The sequence below is a fragment of the Lissotriton helveticus genome, chromosome 3_1 (assembly GCF_964261635.1).
Source record: "Lissotriton helveticus chromosome 3_1, aLisHel1.1, whole genome shotgun sequence".
Lineage (NCBI taxonomy): Eukaryota > Metazoa > Chordata > Amphibia > Caudata > Salamandridae > Lissotriton > Lissotriton helveticus.
This window is the reverse complement of record NC_136061.1, coordinates 732581620-732603779: the sequence shown is the minus strand read 5'-3', so window position 1 is coordinate 732603779 and position 22160 is coordinate 732581620. Positions and strand designations below refer to the sequence as shown.

At 46.9% G+C, this 22160-nt stretch overlaps 1 protein-coding gene across 1 annotated transcript in view; it reads left to right on the top strand.

Annotated features, from left to right (window-relative positions):
- OVCH2 (ovochymase 2) overlaps nucleotides 1-22160 on the top strand; it is a 996115-nt gene that overhangs the window by 317077 nt on the left and 656878 nt on the right. The window contains exon 4 of the mRNA XM_078680899.1: nucleotides 7310-7482. Coding sequence (XP_078537025.1) covers nucleotides 7310-7482 — 173 coding nt within the window. The remainder of the gene's footprint in view (nucleotides 1-7309; nucleotides 7483-22160) is intronic.

Here is a 22160-nt window from a genome sequence, read left to right as displayed (position 1 = left end):
ATCAAGGGAGTGATTGGTCTACCCTGCGTTTTGGCTGGAAGGGGGTTGTGTTGGACCTGGCCCTTTTGGCAGGTTTCACCCCGAAACTTTTTGCTCTTGCCTAAGCCTGTTTCTGTAACCTGGTGTTGGTGATTTTAGGCCTCTGCGCACTTTTTCACTGTGGTACAGTGTAAAGTGCGTGGGCTCTGTGATTGTGGTGAGTGATCTGCCCTCCCATAGGAATGCATGGGGAATATGTGTGACCATGGTAGTTCCTGATGTGTGGGGAGTGCAGGGTCGAGTTTGGTATGTGCGAACTCGTGAGATTGAATGCTGCGTGATGATGTATGCGGCATGTATGTGTCTAGTGGGGAAGTACCACTTCTAGACATGAGTGTGCGTGTGTAGTGAGTGTGCTGACACGTGATTGGCTGGAGCCTGGCTCCAGGATGTCTGGATGGGTCTGCCCAGTGGTGAGTGTTGAGATTAGCAGGCTGATGTGAGGGGAGGAGTACACTTGGGTCCTGAATGGAGCTGGGTTTTCCCCACACAATGCTGGCTCCGCCCCCTGTGGTGCGACTGATGACCCTGTCCTGCCTAGTGAATGGGAGGGGGTGGCTGGGGAAAACAAAGTACTCCCAAAACCAGCTGCGACTGGTTTCTCCCCCACCCTGCACCTTTAGACAAAGCTTTTCAGTGTATAAAAGGAGGCTGTGACCTCTTCTAAGAGGCTCTTGTTTCTACTGGAATCCTGCTAGGGGCGTGCTGCTTGGGCCCAGGGGAAGGCTTGCCTCCCTGGGCCCTGCTCAGCCCCTGGATGCCCTGGAGGGCTAAAGGACTTTTGCTGGACCTTTATTGCCTCTGAGCGCCTGGGAGCGCTGTTGATGGCCTCTAGCGCTTGGAAGCGCTTGTGTTGCTGTGATAGCGCTTGGGAGTGCTTATTGTTCCTGCTAGCGCACAGAGCGCTGTATTCTTGCTGCGAGCGCTGGAGGCACTTTATTTTCATCTAGCGCTGGGAAGCGCTTTGTGTGCCCAGCCGGTGCCCACCCGGCATTTGCCCGAAATTGCGGAGCATAGCGAGTGCCTACCTCGCTTCGTATTTGAATTTACGAGGGAGCCCGCCTGCCTGCCTGAAACAGGCCGCCGCGCTGCCCGCGGCGACCCGGAAGTATTGGGCCAGCCGGCCAATCCCTACGCGGCCCGACCGGGAGAAGGACCGGAAGTCCCGCCCTCAGCACTGCAGCCCGAGGAGAGGAGAAAGGCTGCCGGTACTCGCGGGGCTCCCATGAGGAGAGGAGAGCCCCGCACCGGAAGAGGGTCCGGCCACAGCAGAGACGGAGCAGCTGAGGCTCCAGAGGAAGACAGAGAGCCGTGGTGACCCGCGTAGGAGTCCCGACCGCAGTAGAGCCCGGTGAGTGGGAACGGGTGAGGGAGAGCTCCGGGCAAGTCAGGAGAGCCTGTGAGGCTCGGGCGCAGTTGTTCCTTCGAGTCCCCAGGCAGGGGACTCCCAAGTTACCTGAGAGAGGCCCAGTTGTGTTCGAGCCCCGAGAGGCTCGCAGAGGCACAGTAATATTCAGAGCCAGAGAGGCTCTTGGGCATTTGCGATATTGAGTCCCCCAAGGAGGGACTCCAAAGTCTGAGGGGCATTGCGTGTTTTGAGCCCAGCGAGGCTCCAACGACGGCCATTCTTTTGTAGAGCCCTGAGAGGGCTCAGGGGGCATTTCTTCATTGTTAGAGCCACGAGAGGCTCTTGTGTCCCACAGTAGTTTTAGAGCCCAGAGAGGCTCTAGGGGGCAATCAGTTGTTTTAGAACTCAGAGAGGCTCAGGGGCAGTGATTTGTGTTGAGAGCCCAGCGAGGTTCCAAGAGGGGACAATCAGTTGTCCAGAGCCTGCGAGGCTCCCCCATCGCCTTTGGCCCCAACATTATCTACACAGCTGCCCTGCACTTCGTGGGCAGCTGCCACGTTTAGGATCCTGACACTGGGACACAGGGCGTCCTAGCCCCAACAAGGCCAGAGTGCCTAGGGACTGCCACAGGTTGTGGCTCATGTGAGTTTTGCGCAATTGCTTGTGCTGGCACCTCTCAATGTGTTTTGATACATCATGTGTTTTCTTTCCCTACACCGCTGAATGTTAATGCATCATGTGTAATGTTCCTATGCTTATACCCCTAAATGTTGGTGATTCTTAGGTGGTTGTTTTTCTCCTAGTACAGGTGTTGCTAGTGAGGTCTTGGTTCCCTGCGCAATATTCCTAAGGTGGTTAGGGTTGTGTAGGAGGTACTTACCCTATACCAGTAATTACTGGTTGTGTGCTACATTTTCTAATTTGTTCTAAAAGTGTTCTATATGCTAATTACTATTCCTAAAACGTGATGATTCCTGACAGTGGTCCATGTGGCCCTGTCTTGTACATATCCCCTGTAAATTCTGCCCGTGCCTGTTGGCACATTGTAAAATGTGTGTTCTTATCTAATGTGTTTTGGTATGAATTTGAATTTAAAATATTTATTGAGCGCAGCATTCACCAGCGGTTTCTTGGCGCTATGGAGGGCAGGGTACCAATGGGGGAGAGTGACCACCACACCTAAAAACTGATAGGCCTAAGGAGAAGTGAGAGCATATCACAAGGGAAAGGCCTGTTTAAAAAGAAAGGTTTTAAGGTCCTTCCGAAAGGGAAGGTAGTGTGTTGCCAGTCTTAGGTGATCCGGTAGAGAGTTCCAAAAAGTGGGTGCCAGAGTAGAAAAGTTCGACCCACCCCACTTCTTGCGCTTAAAGCGGGGGACCACCAACAAGGACTGGGAAGAAGAGTGAAGCTCTCGAGTGGGGATATACTCCCTGATCATGGAAGAAATAAAGGCGGGAGCAGAGCCTCGCCGTGAATGAAAAACCATGCAACCCAACTTAAACAAGGCCCTCTCTTTAACCGGCAACCAATGAAGTGCCTTCAGAAGAGGAGTGCAATGATGCGAGCGAGAAAGGCCATGAATAAGTCGGGCTGCCTGGTTTTGAACCAACTGGAGTTTCCGTAGGCTGTACGCTGGAATGCCATTGTACAGGGCATTTGCGTAGTCCAGCCGGGAGACAACAAGAGCGGACATAATCAGCTTGAGTGCCAGAGGAGAGAAAAAGCGAGAAACAGTGCGAATAGTGCGGAGAGTGAGAAAACAAGAGGAAACAACATGGCTAACTTGTGAGTGAAGAGTGAGTTGATTATTGAGTTTGACACCTAATGTCTTGACTGAGGCAGAAGGAGAAGGAGGGGGCCCTAAAGAAGAAGGCCAAAATAAAGAATTCCAGGGACTGGAGCAACCACCCGTAAGAACCAGCTCGGTCTTATCCGGGTTCAACTTTAGGTGGTTGTGATTCATCCAGTCCTTGATGAAAACCATAACTGACTGAAAATTAGAAATAGAATGAGGAGAGGAAGAGAGATTAAAGATAAGCTGGAGGTCATCCGCATAGTTAAAAACGGTGACCTCCAGCTCCTGGAGAGCAAAAATCAAAGGACAGTTGTAGATATTAAACAGAAGCGGAGAAAGAGAAGAACCCTGAGGAACACCACAAGTGACAGGTAATGAGGCAGCCGAAAAGTCTCCCAGCCGGACCGCCTGGGTGCGGTCCCTTAAAAAGGAGGAGAGCCAGACCAAGGCCGAGCCCCCGATTCCCGCCGCTCCGACACGGGACAACAAGATGGAATGGTCCACCGTGTCGAAGGCGGCGGAGAGATCGAGGAGAACCAAGGCCTGATGATGGTTTTGGTCTGCTCCCTCCCTAAGGTTGTTGAGGACCGACACCACAACGGACTCCGTGGAGTGTCTTGGCCGAAATCCTACTTGTCGGGGTGCTAAGCCCCCATTCTCCTCAATGAAGGAGCTGAAAACCGTTGTTACATGCCGCTCCAGCACCTTGCCCAAATAGGGCAGCAGCGAAATTGGACGGTAATTGGCTGGAGCGGAAGGGTCAGCCCCCGCTTTCTTGAGGATAGGCACTATAGTAGCGGACTTTAGGGAAGGCGTCACCACCCCTTGTGTAAAGGAATTATTAAGAAAAATAAGGGGGGGGCAAAGGACAGGCAGTGTAAATGTGTTTGAGGATGCGGGCTGGACAAACATCCATCGGAGAACCCGACTTAACTTTTGGGAGAATGGCCAGAAACGCATCCTCAGTGAGCGGTGGAATAGAAGTGAGGGAGGAACGGGCAGTAGGGGGAAAGGGATCGACAAAAGCCGGGGAAGGGAAAGGAATATTTAGTTTAATATTGGTTATTTTATCCAAAAAATAAGAGTTAAGGGAATCACATAGATGCTGAGTGGGCAGGGGTTTAGGGGATGCCCTGTCCGAGTAGGCCAGATCCTGGACTATGGAGAAAATCTCTCTGGGTTTATTTTCTGCCACCAAAATTTTGGCGGAAAAATAAGCAGTCTTTACGTCGAGTATAGCTCTCTCATACTCGCCCAGGAGGGTGGTGTATCTAACTTTCAGTGTAGGGCAGTAGTCCCTTCTCCACAGCCTCTCCGCTCGCCTAAGAGCATGCTTCTTCTCCTTTAACTCCTCGTTAAACCAACGATTGGATTCGTTGGGGCGTCTGGTTGATATCCGACGTAAGGGAGCTACCAAGTCGCATCCCCTGGCGAGCCAGGTGTTAAGGGTGGCGGCTTGGGATGAGGAGGAAAGGCCTGCCAACTCAGGCGAGGAGTCCAGCAGGGAGGATGACAAGGACTGGAGGTCGACACGGCTCCAGTTACGTGCCCAGGTGTTTTTGGCTAATGGAACTTTCACCACTGACCTGTAATTAAGAGAACAGGCGACTAAGATGTGATCCGACCACGGACATGGGGAAACAGAGATGGATGAAATAGAGCAATTGAGGGACCAGACCTGGTCCAACACATGACCATGTTTGTGTGTAGGAACATGGACATGGGGGACCAAGTTCAAGGCCAAAAGAAGTTCAGAGAACTGTTTAGAAGAGGTACATTCGTGGGCGTCAGTAGGCCAATAGTTAAAGTCCCCAAGTACAAGGACCGAGGCATGATTGACCACTAAGGTGGCCAAAAGATCCTGTATGGCGGGCAAAAATAAAGGTGACAGCTGGGGCGGACGATATACCAATAAACAGGTAAGAGGAGGAGATAGAGTAGGGAAAGAAACTACAAGATGGTCTATGGGCGCAATCGGGGGTGATGGGAGTAGTTGCATATTAAGGTCAGACCGGGCAATAATAGCCACTCCACCCCCCGCCTTGCTAGCCGGGCGATCTGAGCGTAGCGCAACATAGGATGGGGGAAGGGTAGCCAATAAAGAGGGCAGGGACGATTCGCTAAACCAAGTCTCGGTCAGAAATAATATATCTGGCTTCTGTACCTCAAGCAGGAGAAACAAGTCCTGGCAATGCCTAACCGCCGACCTAGTATTAAGTAAAAAAATGGATAAAGGGCAGGGTAGCGAGGCAGTAAGGCCGGAAGGCAGCTGAGTTGAAGAACTAGTCGAAGGGGCCAGGTGGGCAGGGACTACCTCGTAAGTAGAGGGGCCTAAACCAAGAGAAGCGATATCAGCAATGGTAGCATCCGCCAGGGGCCACTGGCCCTGTAATGCCACGAGGTCATTAGCTGAATAGATGAATCGGCGGGCATAAGGACGCGCCCCTAGCCCCGTCTGGCCGCGGACGGGCGCAGACGGGCTTGCCTTAGGCGCGCCCGCTGCGCTCGTCCGCTGCGCTTCCGAAAACACATTGCCCATTGTAGGCTTTCCCACGCGAGCACTGGACCGCTAACTCCGGCCAGGCTCGTGGGACACCCCTCCCCAAGATGGTGGCTCGCCCTCACCTCTCGGCCCCGAGAGACCGGCTGGGATATAATACAAAGGCTATTTTTATATAACCTTGTGTGGAGTTTCCTTTGTGGTGGGCCTTGGGAGTTGTCGCTGGGTGCGCGTGCAAACACTTAACCTACATAGCCTCCAAGTTTAGCCTGGCTGCTCGCGTCACGTTACCTAGAGGGTGAGCAGGGGTTATCTTGGTGTGTGACTCCCCTGCCCTGACGTGGAAGTGGTGGTCTCTGACTGACTCTGGCGCAAGCCTTGGCCAGCCAGAGATCCCGTTTCTAACAATCCCCACAGCAGAAACGCCATCCATAGGGGATTATGTCCGGCCTCATCTGGCCGACGGGCTCAAGAAGAAGCCAGTCGGTCTGACCGGCCAGTTTAAATTCTGACCGCCTGCATTCTAATTAGGCGGTTGGACTTTAAACATTTGATGACGGTTGGTGAGCCTCCGACGAGCAGTCGGAGGCTCTCCGACTGACATTGTAAAAGGGACAAGTCTGTATAAATTGTATAAACAATCCTGTTATATGGATTCTTCTATGCTTTCTATTTTAAAATTGCTTTTAAGGATAAATATTTATCCGAATAAATATTTTTGACTGATTGATAACCAGATGCAGATTAGCTCCTCCATTTTGAGGAGTGGAGGAATACAGATGCAGTATTGCTGTTCCCAAAATTATTTATGGTGGATGTATTGGCAGTTCTGTAGGGTGGGAATACTCTGCTCCAACAATCTCATTGGCGTGTACAGCAAAGCACAGAAGAAAAGAAAAATACTGGTTCTCAAACTAAATTCCCACATTCCCTGTCTCTTAGGCGCCATGAAAGCGCATTTAGGCCCAGATTTACTACAATTTTGCATCAAGTTCGCATCACTTTTTTGGCACAGCCCTGATGTAAAATGTATTTTGGGATTTAGTAAGCTCTGCAAAGCTTGATTCTGTTGGCTTAGTGTGGCTTAGGAAAAAAATGTCATGCCTGGCACCACTTATCGGGTAGGAGTTCCATGGGTGTTTCTGTGCATCCACACATAGATTTTGATGCAAACCTAGATTTACTAAAGTCTGTAAACCTTGGTTTGAGCCAAAACGGTGCACATACCTGAGGCTGGCGTAACTCCTAACCGAAGCAAAACCAAGCAAAGTGGCTTTGCATGCCCTAGTAAATCCCAGTTAAGGACTTGCATTGACTTGTGATGAGTTGCATCACACAGGGACAATGCAAATCATTACTAAATATGCCCCTTAGTATTTAGTTTAGGAATCAGATGCAGACATCCTGCCTTGTTGAAATTGCTAAATGGGGCACGAACCCAGAACTCTTTTTAGTTCTAATCGCAAATAACTTTGATCATTATGTAAACACTGCATCACTGCTGAACATTAGCCTGTATAACAAAGTGTAACTGTAAGGAATATCGAACATACACAAGATCTGTTGCGAAATTTATCAGCTCAATTTTTACTGTATTTTTCCCTGTTATCTGTTTATTCCAATACAGTAATGTGAAGTACTTCTCAACTGTAGTTGTTGGATGCCATGATCTGTACCAGAGGGAGAAAGAAGAGCAGACAATTCGAATAAAAGCTATCATTACTCATCCAGATTTTGACAGACGTAAACCAATTAATTATGACATTGCACTGATCCTGCTGCAAAAGGAAATCAGATTTGGTAATATTCCGATTTAATGGAGATTATTGACTTGAATTATTGCTTTCAATATCACGGTAGTTTTTGTAAAAATGTTCTAGGCTTTTGTGTTCCAGTATTGTTAATTTGTATTTATTCTTCTTTTCCATCATGCTCTAAGTGCACAATGATGATTCAATTTTCTTCACTATAGTTATTCCTATAGGGCCTAATTCACAACACTTTTTGGTCATGTATGTCAAAGTGACATCTGTCAAAAGCTGCATCTGGGACCAGGAATCGCAAATCCTAATCCATAAAATCAGGATATGTGGGATTTTCAATCCCCCCCCACCCCCGATCCTAGCCACCTCCCCCCTTACCAAGCACTTCCAACCGCAGACCATCATCCACACGGGCATATTCCCACAATTATTGCAGTTAGGGACAGGAAGCCTTGTGCCCCATGTAAGTGCAATCGAGGATGGTATTGCAAATACGATAAACACCCACAAGCTTACATCTTTATTCTTATTCACAAATATTTGTATGCTTGTAATTCATGTGATATGTCTTACAGTGGTCAGCTGGCTTTTGAAGAAACCTGCACACAACCAAAGTTAGCTGATGTTAGGCTCATTTCAAGTGATGTGTAATGGTCAGCATTAAATGCCCCATACCCTTCTGTACAAGTCCCTCCTTTACCCCTTCCACTTTCAAGGAAATCAGAAGCCTTCATTGTGGCCCAGGCACTGAAGAAAGGATTTATGTTGTTCCTCTGTAATAGGAAGTTAATGGGGAGTTGGTGAGCCAATGATCGTATAATGGAATGGCCAATAGGAGGAAGAAGAATTTGCATCACTGTTTGAAGGTTGGCTGTAAAACATTTAGGGAAGATTGCTTGTATACTGAAAAACATAGAGCAATTTTGTACACTGAAAATTCAGGTCTCGAAAACTGGAATCCACCAGCTCAGATCAGAGGCAGCTAAAATGGAAATAGACTATCCAGACACTAGGAATGAACGAACAAATTAAAAGGTGCTATCTGACAAACTGGAAAACACTTGTATCAGACAATTTGTTCTACGTAAGGCAGATCAAATGGTCAACAGGATTCCTGTTGCAAACACTAGGCCCAGCAGGTTGAAGGGAGCATCTCCACTCATCATCTCTTTTTGTTGAAGATCCCAAAAAGTTTCTGAAGAGTGCTCAGGATCTCTGCAGTGACTCTTCCTTCCTAAACCAGCACACGCTGGTCCCACTTCCCCTCAAAAGAAACAGCGTCTAAAGAAGGCCACAGTACAAATCTATGTATGGTTAATCACATTGCATTAGCAACAAGCAACAAGGGACACATACTGTTTTGTGAAGAGGCCACCGACTGCACAGCGCACTTCCTGCTACGACGTGTGAGGCTCCCAGCTTACGACTCGCCGCACCCGCTTCGCGGGCGCCGCTTCGCAGGGGAGCCCCAGTCTCGGCTGCTGTCTGCGTGCACAAGTGAGGACCTCGGCGGAAAGGCGGTAAGGGGCGTGAGGCACCAGCGGGGCTGCGAGTGTGCAGGGACTTCATCTCCCAGAAGTCCCTGCGAGACCACGGAAGAGCTTCCGGTCCGCTCTCCCTGCTGGCCCGCCCCCCGCCCATCTAAATCCATCAAAAGTGCATCGGCAATCCCTGTCCAGTGGGACACATACTGTTTTGTGAAGAGGCCACCGACTGCACAGCGCACTTCCTGCTACGACGTGTGAGGCTCCCAGCTTACGACTCGCCGCACCCGCTTCGCGGGCGCCGCTTCGCAGGGGAGCCCCAGTCTCGGCTGCTGTCTGCGTGCACAAGTGAGGACCTCGGCGGAAAGGCGGTAAGGGGCGTGAGGCACCAGCGGGGCTGCGAGTGTGCAGGGACTTCATCTCCCAGAAGTCCCTGCGAGACCACGGAAGAGCTTCCGGTCCGCTCTCCCTGCTGGCCCGCCCCCCGCCCATCTAAATCCATCAAAAGTGCATCGGCAATCCCTGTCCAGTGGGACACATACTGTTTTGTGAAGAGGCCACCGACTGCACAGCGCACTTCCTGCTACGACGTGTGAGGCTCCCAGCTTACGACTCGCCGCACCCGCTTCGCGGGCGCCGCTTCGCAGGGGAGCCCCAGTCTCGGCTGCTGTCTGCGTGCACAAGTGAGGACCTCGGCGGAAAGGCGGTAAGGGGCGTGAGGCACCAGCGGGGCTGCGAGTGTGCAGGGACTTCATCTCCCAGAAGTCCCTGCGAGACCACGGAAGAGCTTCCGGTCCGCTCTCCCTGCTGGCCCGCCCCCCGCCCATCTAAATCCATCAAAAGTGCATCGGCAATCCCTGTCCAGTGGGACACATACTGTTTTGTGAAGAGGCCACCGACTGCACAGCGCACTTCCTGCTACGACGTGTGAGGCTCCCAGCTTACGACTCGCCGCACCCGCTTCGCGGGCGCCGCTTCGCAGGGGAGCCCCAGTCTCGGCTGCTGTCTGCGTGCACAAGTGAGGACCTCGGCGGAAAGGCGGTAAGGGGCGTGAGGCACCAGCGGGGCTGCGAGTGTGCAGGGACTTCATCTCCCAGAAGTCCCTGCGAGACCACGGAAGAGCTTCCGGTCCGCTCTCCCTGCTGGCCCGCCCCTCACCCAAACCGCCACCTACTTAATAGCGTTTCACTCCCGCAGCGCGGGACGCAGCCTGGGCTAAGACTGGGCAAAGACAGGGCCGTTTGAGGCCGTTAGAGTACGGAAGAGTCCGGTCCGGCCCCCCCCTCTAACAGCTATACCCCGGCCTCCCCAACACAGGTATCTATAATCAGTCCGTTTCCCCTGATAATCCGACAACGTATTAATCTTTTATCTAGCTGATCATTTACTGCAAAATGAATACTAGATCCACAAGGCAGAAAAAAACAAAAAAGAACGGTATAGGCGATCAACTACTAGGTCCTATGGACGATTTCCTGTCCAAAGCTAATACTTTTATAGACCAGAGTATTAGTCTAATTGAGGGTAGAGTCTCCACCGATTTGGCGATTGCGCGTCGTTCATCAATGGGACTAATTGCATTAGCAAAAACTCCAGAAACACAGTCAACCTCAACACTAACGGCGGCGGCTATGAATAGACTTAGTCTACCCAATAACGTTGATTTGTCAGCATCCCAAATATCTGTAACCCTCTCTGAATCTGACCTGGAGAATACCCCTGATATATTTCCCGATCCAACACCTGAAGAAACCAGACATATGAGAGGAAAACGGGAGGGGGCGGTAAAAAAGAGGATTGCAAAGAGTAATTTAAATCATACTACAACCTCTTTAATGTCTAAACCCTCGACAACGGTCACTACCGCAAATAAGTTGGTGACCCCTAACCACCCCGCTCCCCCAATTAATAACGTGGTAACAATCCATCACGTACCGCGTGACCTCTGTGATACCTTAATGCCTGATTCAATATCCACATTAAACACTGGCAGACAAAGAGAATCAGCAAGACTAATCACAGAGGTAGCCTTTCTTCTAAATTCTCATATTCGCCCTCTAGAAACAAGACTCAGTAATATAGAGAGGCAGTTAACAAAAATCATTGGTTTCTTACAAACCACACCTTCACAATCCCACACCAAGCCTCCGTCAAACCCAGAGCCTATTCTTCCTACATCTAAAAAAACCGTCATTGTACCTCCCCCAAAGTCCACAAAGCAAAGCACACTAAACCTTCCGACAAATAATCCCATTCCACAAAATGTAGCTCCCACGCCCCCGGTTATTCCTTCACAAGTTAGTTCCCAACCAACATCAACCGCAAACTCTATTCCCCCGAAAACCCCTGCTTTAAAAACACCTATAATAACAAGTACCAAGCCACCCCAAACAAAAAATACTCCGAGGGGGACAATCGATCAACCACCCACCTTTAACTTACCACCTGAGGCCACTCCTTACGTGGTGGTTATGACGGGGGTTCCCGAACTCACAGGTGAGGGAACCGAACCAAACTGGTCGTTAAAGAACAAGGTCCAGTTTTGGCTGAGTACAAACCGTCCCGTTCCGCCACCTTGGAAAAGTAAAATAGCCTCAGTGTCCCGGACCCCGTGGGTGGGATATAGAAAAAAAACATTACGAGGAGACTGTATAGTCATCACATTTGAGGACCCCAGCATAGCTGAATATATATGCTCCTGGGAATGTAACAACTTTCCCGGGGGTATTGTAACAAGACCCCTGTCTTACTTCTACCCGAAAAGGTATAATAACAATAACCACCAACGTAAGTTTGATAACATCTGGAAGAAGCCAATTCCCCAACCATGGGAGCTAGAATCAGCGGCCACTAATAATATAATGCGACCCACCGAACCTACCAACCTTCGGTATCCACCCAATCGGAGCTTCCATCAAAGAGAAGCCCCCTGGCAGATTGTGGGCCCCCAAAATAGATTTCGAAGTTGGGAGCATTGGGAGAGACCACCCTACCAAACGTTTGATCCTAACTATGAAGTCACTAGTAACGGGCAACACTGGTTAGGTTTTCCGACCACGAACAGGTTCAGCGGCCTGGAAATGGCCGATTGACAAACAGCTAAACCCCCAGAACCCTTGCTAACTATGGCAGTATCCTCACATCCAAAGTCAATGCCCATCCCATCCATACCGTACAAGCATAAGGATGTATATGATCGCGGACCCACTCAGCTTCCCATGGTTTTCTGGAACGTTGCCGGTCTCCGTAATAAGATCGAAGACGGATCGGCAGCGGTTTTTCTGAAGGGCTTTCAATTCATTTTTCTCCAGGAAACATGGTCAACGGCAGCGCTCCACCTACTGGGATACAGAACTTTCACTTCTCCTGCCCTTTCTAGCACTTCAGGCAGACCGAAGGGGGGTCTGGTAATTTACATGGCAAACACTATTGTAGATTTAAAGATCATCAAGACAGACCTCCTTCCGAATTTTCAAATTCTTACTTTCTCCGTAGGGAAAAAAATCCGTGTTACAGCAGTAAATATATATAACAACCTGGATCTAGAAAATTTTGTGAATGTTCTCGACCAAATTCAATACAAAATAACGGAACACATTCACTATAAACAGAAAGGGGATACCGCTCACATAATCTGGGGCGGTGACTTCAATTTGCACCCCTGCCCCATTATCGATACCTGTGGTATAGTAGACGAGTCTGACAGTCCTTTAATGCACTTTATCCATTCAGAAGCAGGATCCGCCATGAACAAAGTAATCGCAGACCTGGACCTGCAAATTCTGAATCCCACACTACAATCAACTGACAAGCTAGAGCCTACCTATAGAGGAAGGGGCTACGAAACAACAGTGGATTATATATTAGCTACAGAAGTTCTAAAATCGCGACTGGGACCATTTAAAATCTTAGAAAATTGCCTTAGCGATCACTCAGCGCTAAGTCTAAACTTCCAAATACATCTCTCGATCTCTCCGATGGTAACCATAGCCAACACCCTATCTCAGAATAGGCTCGTGCTGAACAAGACTAATGGCTTTACAATCAAATGGGAGAAAGTGGATCCCAATATTCTAACGAAGAAACTAGTTACTCTTGCTTACAAAAACATTTTGATCTGTCTTGATCCTCAAGCAGAGGCTGAGCAAATACTGGAAAACTTCAACGCCATTATAGAACTTGTCAAAAGCCTAATAACCAGAACTCTCAAACAAAACAATAGAAAGACCACAGGCTGGTTTAGTCGAGACTGCACGAAAGCGCAGTCAAATCTGAGGAAAGCTCTTAGGGAACCCAACAGAGATGTAACAAAGATCCAAAACCTCAGAAGAGAATACTCTACCATTAGAAAGACGAGGAAAAAGGACCTAAAAACATCCTTGTGGAAGGCCTTACACGAGAGTGCACTCTCGAAGAACTCCCAGGCTTTCTGGAAAATAGTCAAATCGCCTTTTCTATCTAACTCAACTGGACCAAAAATAGATGTGGCCATAGACGAGGCTACATGGACGAGCCATTTTTCGAAAATCTTCCAAACCACATCTAACAGAGGTTTGCATCAGTCTAGCTGCAACCCAGTCACCTTCCCTATTCATCTGGAAGTTGACTTACAAGATTTCGAAGAAGCATTATCCTTAAGTAGACCCGGAAAAGCCCCTGGCCCTGACGGGGTCCCCGTCGACCTATTTAAATTTCTTCCCGACTTGTGGATTCCAATAATCACGAGGGTCTGTTTCGCAACCATGGAACTTGGACTGCTGGACTCATGGTCTTCGTCAATAATGGTCCCTATTTTCAAGAAGGGGGATAGGCAAGATGTCAAGTGCTACCGCCCAATCTCCCTTCTTGACTCTTTGGGTAAAGTAGTTGGCAGAGTCCTCCTTGGCAAGCTGCAACAGTGGGTGGCTGACGAAAACATCCTCTCAGACCTACAGTTCGGCTTCAGGGAGGGCTTTGGAACCATCGAGCAAGCCTTAAACCTCTCTTTGCTCATTTCTAAGTACACATTGGCAAAATCAGGTTCTATATTTATGACATACGTGGATCTCTCCTCCGCATTTGACTGTGTCTCACATACCAAGCTCTGGTCACTACTAAGCAAGATGGGAGTAGACCCTCCTCTCCTTGACTTCTTAAGAGAACTCTACAGCGGGGCCACAGCGAGAGTGAGGTTCGGGACAGGAGGAGAACTGACAGCACCATTCAGGGTAGAGCGGGGAGTGAGGCAAGGCTGCGTCCTTGCCCCCTTTCTTTTTTCTTTATACACCAACGGTTTGGAAGAGTGTATGTTGAAGGGGGGAAGAGACCTCCCAAAAGTAAAAGATCGCCTAATCCCCGCCCTGCTCTATGCGGACGACGCTGTCATTTTAGCCCGAACTCCAATTGAACTACAGAAATCTTTAACTAAATATGCAGACTTCATGGCAGCTCTGGATCTGCATATTAATGTTAAAAAAACCTTCTCTATGGTAGTCGGTGGCTCAAAAAAACCCGCAAAATCCATCTTTTTAAAAGACCAAAAAATTGAGAGAACCTCGCAATACCCCTACTTGGGTATCATGATTGATGATGCCCAAAATTGGAAGCCGGCGGTAGAAGCTAGGAGGCACCTTTTTAAAAGAGCGAACATGGCCCTAATGAAATTTTCCAACAAACTAGGGAAAAACCCCCCAGTGGAACTGTTGCAAATATATGCGGCGAAGTGCCAATCCACAGCATTATATGGTGCCGGGATCTGGGGTCATACAAATACTGTCCCAATCCAAAAAGAGGAAAACATCTTCACGAGATTCCTTCTGTCAACACCACGAGGCACTTCCATCTATGCCTCGCATATAGAATTGGGAATCCCATTTATCGAAGACCTGATAAAAATCCAACCTCTAATGCTTTGGAGAAGAGTTTGGTTATCTGCTGAAAATAACCTGACAAAAAACATTATACAAGACATCATGGAGTTGGACCATGCTAAAAAAATTCCTTGGATCTCTTACATCAGAAATTTTCTACAAGATCTGGGATTTGAAAAATACTATTATAATCCAGAACTAATGAAAGAAATCTCTAAAAAAGATCTAAAACAGGTAGCATTGAGTCACTTGGATTCCCTGAGACTAACAATGCTGACTACAAAAAAATCTGTCATGCATGCAATTATTATTCAGCAGACCATGAAAATTCAGCTATATCTTACCTTAGGGATTTCCACCTACGAGAAGATGCTCCTAACAAGGTTCAGGTTGAATTCATTTTTCAGACTGGTGACCTTCCCCGAAAAGAACAATTGGAGTACCGATATGGCACTGTGTCCTTGTGACGAACATTCCCAACAGTCCACCATTCATACAGTACTTTTTTGTAAGTTCTATCAATCGCACCGAAAAACTTGGCTTTTTCCCCTATTAAAAAAATGGGGCCATAGACAATGCCGCCCAGCGATGTTATCACTTCAATTTTTGGACTCAGAATGTACGGTATATCATGTATTAAATTTTTTAAAATGCATCATGAGACACAGAAACAATCTGTAAAACTGCAACTTTCCATCTTCTGCTATTTTTTCTAAACTGCCTTACAAATAATGTGTCCGAGCTAAGAAATCAAATGTATAATTCACCTTTTAAATTTAATGTTTTTTAAATTAATTTGTTATCTTTTATGGCTTTTCGAATTGTAAAAACCGAATAAAGATTATTATTATTATTATTATTATTATTAACAAGCATTGAAAATGCAATAGGTCTCGCCTTTGATTAAGTTACAGCCATTTGCTTTGCTAATGGTATTGTATAGCAAAGCAAATGGCTTTAACTTAATAAAAGGCGAGACCTAATGCATTTTTAATGCTCGTTATTAGAGAACAGGGTCCCCACGAAGAACATTACAGCTCCTGTGAAGCATTGCAAAGAATCTTCCCTAGAGAGACACCCGCACCCCATGATGTTCCAGAGCCATTTATTAAACAACCATTAACTAGGCTTCGAAGTCCCGAAAAAGCAAAATACTGCCTTTTTAGAGACTTGGCGCTACAGCGCGTTTTTTGTGACAGTTTAGCGCTATACAAATCAGAGAAACGAACGCATGCTTAATTAAATAAACTGTGAAAGTTTTCACATCTTGGTAAGTTCTGATTTCCTAATTCAAATATACTTCGATTGCATATCTTTTTGCTGCGTCCGACTGCAGACTCTGCCAGCCTTAAACACATCTCTACTCACTTCTCCTAGCACAATATCAGAACAGACATATTCCCCAGCAAATCAAGTGCTCGACGCGCACTTCAGGTAAGCCCTTCTCCGATTGGCTCCACATTCCTGCCCGTACTGCGCTTTCATACCCAATTAAATGTACCTGTCATATTTTATTACCCTACCACAATAGACATCTCAATTACACCTTATGTCATCTACATTACAATTATGTCAATTTCGCACCTGGTTGATGTGTAAAACGTTGCAACATTTGCATGTTATGCCTTTTCCGAGGTGCAGACCTCTGAACTGTGTGCCAACCGTGCCCACCGTAGTGATAGACCTCAGCATGGGTGGTAATTAATGAATGCGCAATTTGACCCCGAGTTTTGCCTGGATTCGCATCCTATTTGGCAGCTTAAATAGTTAACCCACCACAAACATCTAAGTATGAGGCACGTTTATCGGTTAAATAAGTATGGAATTTACAGTTTTACAACTTCATTTATAAACAAAACACAAAATAAATACGGATAAATACACATAAAATGGCCCAAAAATAAATATGGATCGATACAGACGGAAATGTTAAGAAAACACATATAGTTGAAGGCGCACCAGGTAACCCCAAGTTGGAGGCTTAAGAGAAAAGGAATAGCTTCTGTTTACCAAAGATAAATGGTGATGTGTTGACAAGACATGAGCGGTTTGAATGCTTCAGTTTTAAAACCTGAAAACAACATCATGGAAATTATCAGCCTGATTCATCAAGCCGAATTGCGCTCGCAAAGGGCCAGATTCTGAGAATCTGGCCCTTTGCGAGCGCAATTTTTGCATTTGGGATTCATCATCCCAAATGCAAAAATCGGTAATTGCTAATTCGCTAAATTGCGAGGAATTACATTTAAGGAATCTCTATTTGAGATTCCTTAAATGCAATTCATGAAGCATTTTAAAATTGCGAAAATGCAATTTTGGCCCGCTATTTACCGAGAGGTCAGACCTCTCGGTAAATAGCAAAAACTTAGAAAAATGCTTTTAAAAGCATTTTTCTAAGTTGCATGTTGCACACACACATGTCCCTTGGACATGTGTGTGCGCAACACCTGTTTCAATTTGCATTTCAGGGGTGCTACAGGGTGTCCTTTGGACACCCCTGGCACCCTTTCAATCGCTATCTTATTTGCGATTAGCTAATTGCTAATCGCAAATAAGGAATACTCCCCATTCATTCCTATGGGCCTTAGGCTGATACAGCCTTATTCATCAATGGGCCGTTTTGCTAGCCCCTAATAGCGATTCATAGCGAATCGCTATTAAGGACTCGCAAAACGGTATTCATGTAGGAATTGCTAAATAAATAGCGATTCCTACACATTCCTTATTTGCGAGTAGCAAATTGCTAATCGCAAATAAGGAATAACTCCCCATTCATTCCTATGGGCCAAAAGGCCCATAGGAATGAATGGGGAGTATTCCTTATTTGCGATTAGCAATTAGCTAATCGCAAATAAGATAGCGATTGAAAGGGTGCCAGGGGTGTCCAAAGGACACCCTGTAGCACCCCTGAAATGCAAATTGAAACAGGTGTTGCGCACACACATGTCCAAGGGACATGTGTGTGTGCAACATGCAACTTAGAAAAATGCTTTTAAAAGCATTTTTCTAAGTTTTTGCTATTTACCGAGAGGTCTGACCTCTCGGTAAATAGCGGCCCAAAATTGCATTTTCGCAATTTTAAAATGCTTCATGAATTGCATTTAAGGAATCTCAAATAGAGATTCCTTAAATGTAATTCCTCGCAATTTAGCAAATTAGCAATTACCGATTTTTGCATTTGGGATGATGAATCCCAAATGCAAAAATTGCGCTCGCAAAGGGCCAGATTCTCAGAATCTGGCCCTTTGCGAGCGCAATTCGGCTTGATGAATCAGGCTGTATGTCCCCTGGAAATCTGCGAACATTTTAGAAAACATATCCCCATTCAGCCTTAGATCCTGAGAATTTTTAATTGTCAGAATCACTCTGTTTCGTTATCGCTTATTAAAGATGTTGAGCAATGTCACGTTCTTCACAACAGCACAGCTAATTTTCAAGTAAATCTTAAATCGGCAACATGTGTTTATTATATAGACTTTAGTTTAAGGGAAAATCCGCTTCCAAAACTGGAGAATGACGCATCATCCTGAACTTGGAGCTGTTTGAATTGAAAGTCAGTGCACAACTTATCTGCAAGGTCTACTACACGCCGGCAAAACAAAAGCAGTTGCACTCGCACATAAGAAAACAAACTGTTTGTACTTACTTCTACTTCTGTCGCAATCTAAAGTAAACTAGCTGGTGGTCCTGGAAACGCTTCCCCTGCCTGCTATTTGTGTAATAGTGTTATATATGTAGACGGAGCGGTGGGGAAAGGGAGGGAGGCATGCGATGGGTGGAAAGAGTGAGAGGTAAATACGGGCGGGCTCCAAGATAAAACAGGCTTCTTAGACAAAGCATCAGTAAAGCCTTGGTAAGGGAATCCGCCAGTGGGAGTAGGTCTGGTGTTGCGCGGCAATGCCATTTTATTAGTGCGTTGGTACGGATTACAAAGGGGATACAAGCCGTGAATTAGGTGCCATACTTACCAGTAAAGGGCTGGCTCAAAGGGAGCCTGTTTTTGGTAAGAATGTTAACAGGCACCAAAGGCACGCAGCTGCCGAAGATAAAGTGCGGCGGCAGTTGTGCTGATTTTTATTTAAAAAAAGCCCCTGAACATAACAAAGCGCGGGGTTCACACGCTGGCAAAAAAAAGCAATTCGACTCGCACATAAGAAAACAAAGATGCGGTCACCATTATTTGAAGCCCAAAAACATAAGATAAAGCGTAGCATGCATCGCCCTGAATAATTTAACAAAGGGCCACACGGTCACCCTGGCTCTGCACACCCCCAGGTCTCCTGTGAGAACGAGGCGCAAGAGCCCTGCAGCACTAGAAGGCAGCGCGAGGCCGGACTCTCGGGGGGATGGAGGGGGAGTCGCGAGAAATGGGGAGACAACATCACAAGGGGGCGGGGGTTGTAACAATGCAGGAGACTGCCGAGCTTAATTAACTTTCAAGATAGTCATCAATATGATGTGACGATTCGTTAGTTAATATTTGCTGATCGGCGCGAGACAGAACTAATACTGAAGAAGTCGGCCTGGAGCGCGCCTAGGAAGAGACGCGGGAGGGCAGGAGCGTGTCGCCGTGAGTGTGCACGTTGGCGTTCCCTGCTTCCCGAGCGTTCACAGACCGGTGTCTGCTCGTGCACCGGTCTGTATCACTTGGGGAGGCAACACGACGACAATAAGGCTCGCTAGCGGCAGAGCTTCGCTCTGCAACGCCAGGCGAGCCCTAAAAAGAGCAAATGATGAAGGAATGCTGAACAAATCAAATATTCACCCTCAGTCACAGATATGGGATTAATCCATAGTTCTTTTGCTCACCACACCACCTCAGTTAGGACCCCTCCATATGCAAATCAGTCTTAATCCTGCTCTCCATGCGAACAGTCCAGCCTGAACTGCCAGGCCAGGTCCTCCCTGGACCAGAGACATGCATCTTGGGCCTGCTTTCGGGGGATCACCCCTCATTAGCCAGTAAACTTGAATCCAGTGGCACAGTGAGCACGGGACTCACATCTGGGCATACACTTCCTACTTAGGGAGACAAAAGCAAAAAGAACAAATGATGGACGGAATGCTGAACAAATCACATTTTTATACCCAGTCACAGATCTGGGTTTAATACATTGTTTCTTTGCTCACCAAGCAACCCCAGTTTAGACCCCGCAAATCAGTCTTCATCCTAATCCCCCTGGGAACAGTCCAGCCTGAACTGCCAGACCAAATCAGTCTTGACCCTGCTTCCCATTGGAATCGTCCAGTCCAAACTGCCAGGCCAGGTCCTCCCTAGACCAGAAATAAGCATCCTGTGTCCGGTTTACAGGTATCACCCCTCATCAGCTTGAATTCAGTGGCACAGTGAGCACAGCACCCACGTCTGGGCATACCCTCCCCACTTAGGGCGACATACGCCTTTAGAAAAGTAGCATTTTAAAGAGGGTTTTAAATTGCAATTCTTTATAACCCAAACTCTTATTTCCTACCTGCTCACAATTGAAAGTTATCTCTTATTAAATGTAATAAGTTAACACACTGTTATCCTATGGGAGATGCAGGCCTTGCAGTAGTGAAACTGAATTTAGGAATTTTTCACTACCAGGACATGCAAAAGTAAAACTTAAAAGTCCAACTTTTTAAATACACTACACATTGCCCTATTGGCTGTTTAGGGCCAAACCTAGAGGTGACTTAGATTTTTTAAAAAGAAAGGTTAAACCTGGCAAAAGGTTTATTTTGCCAGATCAATATGGTATATTAAATTGCACACACAGGATGCAATGGCAGGTCTGAGACATGTTTAAAAGGGGTACTTAAGTGGGTGGCACAATAAGTGCTGCAGGGCCACTAGTGGCATTTAAATTACAAGCCTTGTGTACATGTAGTACCATTTAACTAGGGACTTGCAAGTAAATTAAATATTCAATATGCCAAGTTACCATGTTTAAAGGAGCAGGGCCGTAGCCAGAAATCTAGATTTCGGGGGTGTTGCCCTCAGCAATTATTACAATATAATAAAATTCATGATCATGAAATCTTTATTTCGGCATTTTTTGCCATAAAAGAGTACAGATAAAACAGATATTTACACAACACATGCAAAATAATGCAGTTCAAACAGTCTTAAAAAAATAAATAAATCACCCCTGGCATTCATTAACAATTAAAAATCGTCGCTTGGACCACATAGCTGACAGGTACTTCGAAAGTGCAAATACAATGTGTCCAGACGTATCTGTCTTTAGGATTCTAAAAGTGTGTAAACATTGGACGAAAGCCATGTTTTTACATAATGGTACTAGCCAGTACTTCCTGGGTTTACTGTAGGCTGGGCAAAAGAAAAGTATGTGGAGTTCATCCTCTAAGCTACAGCCACACCCAGGACAAGATTTGTTCGTAGAGGCGGACCATTGACTTGTAAAAGCCCTTAAGGGTAATGTACCATATCTGCATTGTATGTAGAGTTTCCTTGATCCAATGGGATAGATAACGTCCATGAAATCCTCAAAGCAGTAAGATATTTTAAATGTTAAGAACAAATTAGTCAGAGTACCAGCATGAGAGTCATACAATATAGTGTTAAGTTTGCTATACATAAAAGTCCTTGTAAGGGACTTGCCTGAAACCTCACGGCACGCCCTTTCAGGATCATGCCACAGGGCGGGCAGACCCAATCTACCAGATTCCTGTTTAACAAAGACAAGCCAGGGAATTTTTGCTGCACTATTACAGTTTAGTATTTCCTTCAGTTCTAGCCTGTAGTTTAACAGTTCTGGCATTATCCAGAGCCTGCGCCAGAACCTAAGGGGTTTTAGTGCTAGCTCGTCCTGAATAAAACTCAATCCCAGGTCTAACCTTAGCGGAAGAAGCGGATGATTTACAAATTATTTTTCCCCTCACTTCCCCCAACGCCGTCACCAATTTTCAGACTGCCATGACACACATCCAGCATTGGATGAACCAAAATCAACTCAAGCTCAATCCGGGCAAGACTGAGCTCCTCCTTCCGGGGAGAAGCGCCCAGTTTTGGGGCCCTCAGTACTGGCCGATTGAGCTTGGAACACCACCTTCTCCTGCTGGATGTGTCAAGAGTCTCGGAATTTTGATCGACTCCGGGCTCACCCTCAAGGCACAGGTGAGCGCAGTAACATCTTCCTGCATGTTCCAACTCTACAGGATTCAGAAAGTCGCTCACCTCCTCTCACCTGAAGCCTTGTTGCAAGTCCTAATAGCCCTGGTGATGTCCCGGCTGGACTTTTCGAATTCAATCTACCACGGTCTCCCTCAATCTTTGTTATCGAGGTTGCAGATCGTCCAAAACCAGGCCGCCCGGCTGGCCTTCAAAATCCCCAAATGGCAGTCGGCCCAACCTTTATTACGCCATCTTCACTGGCTAC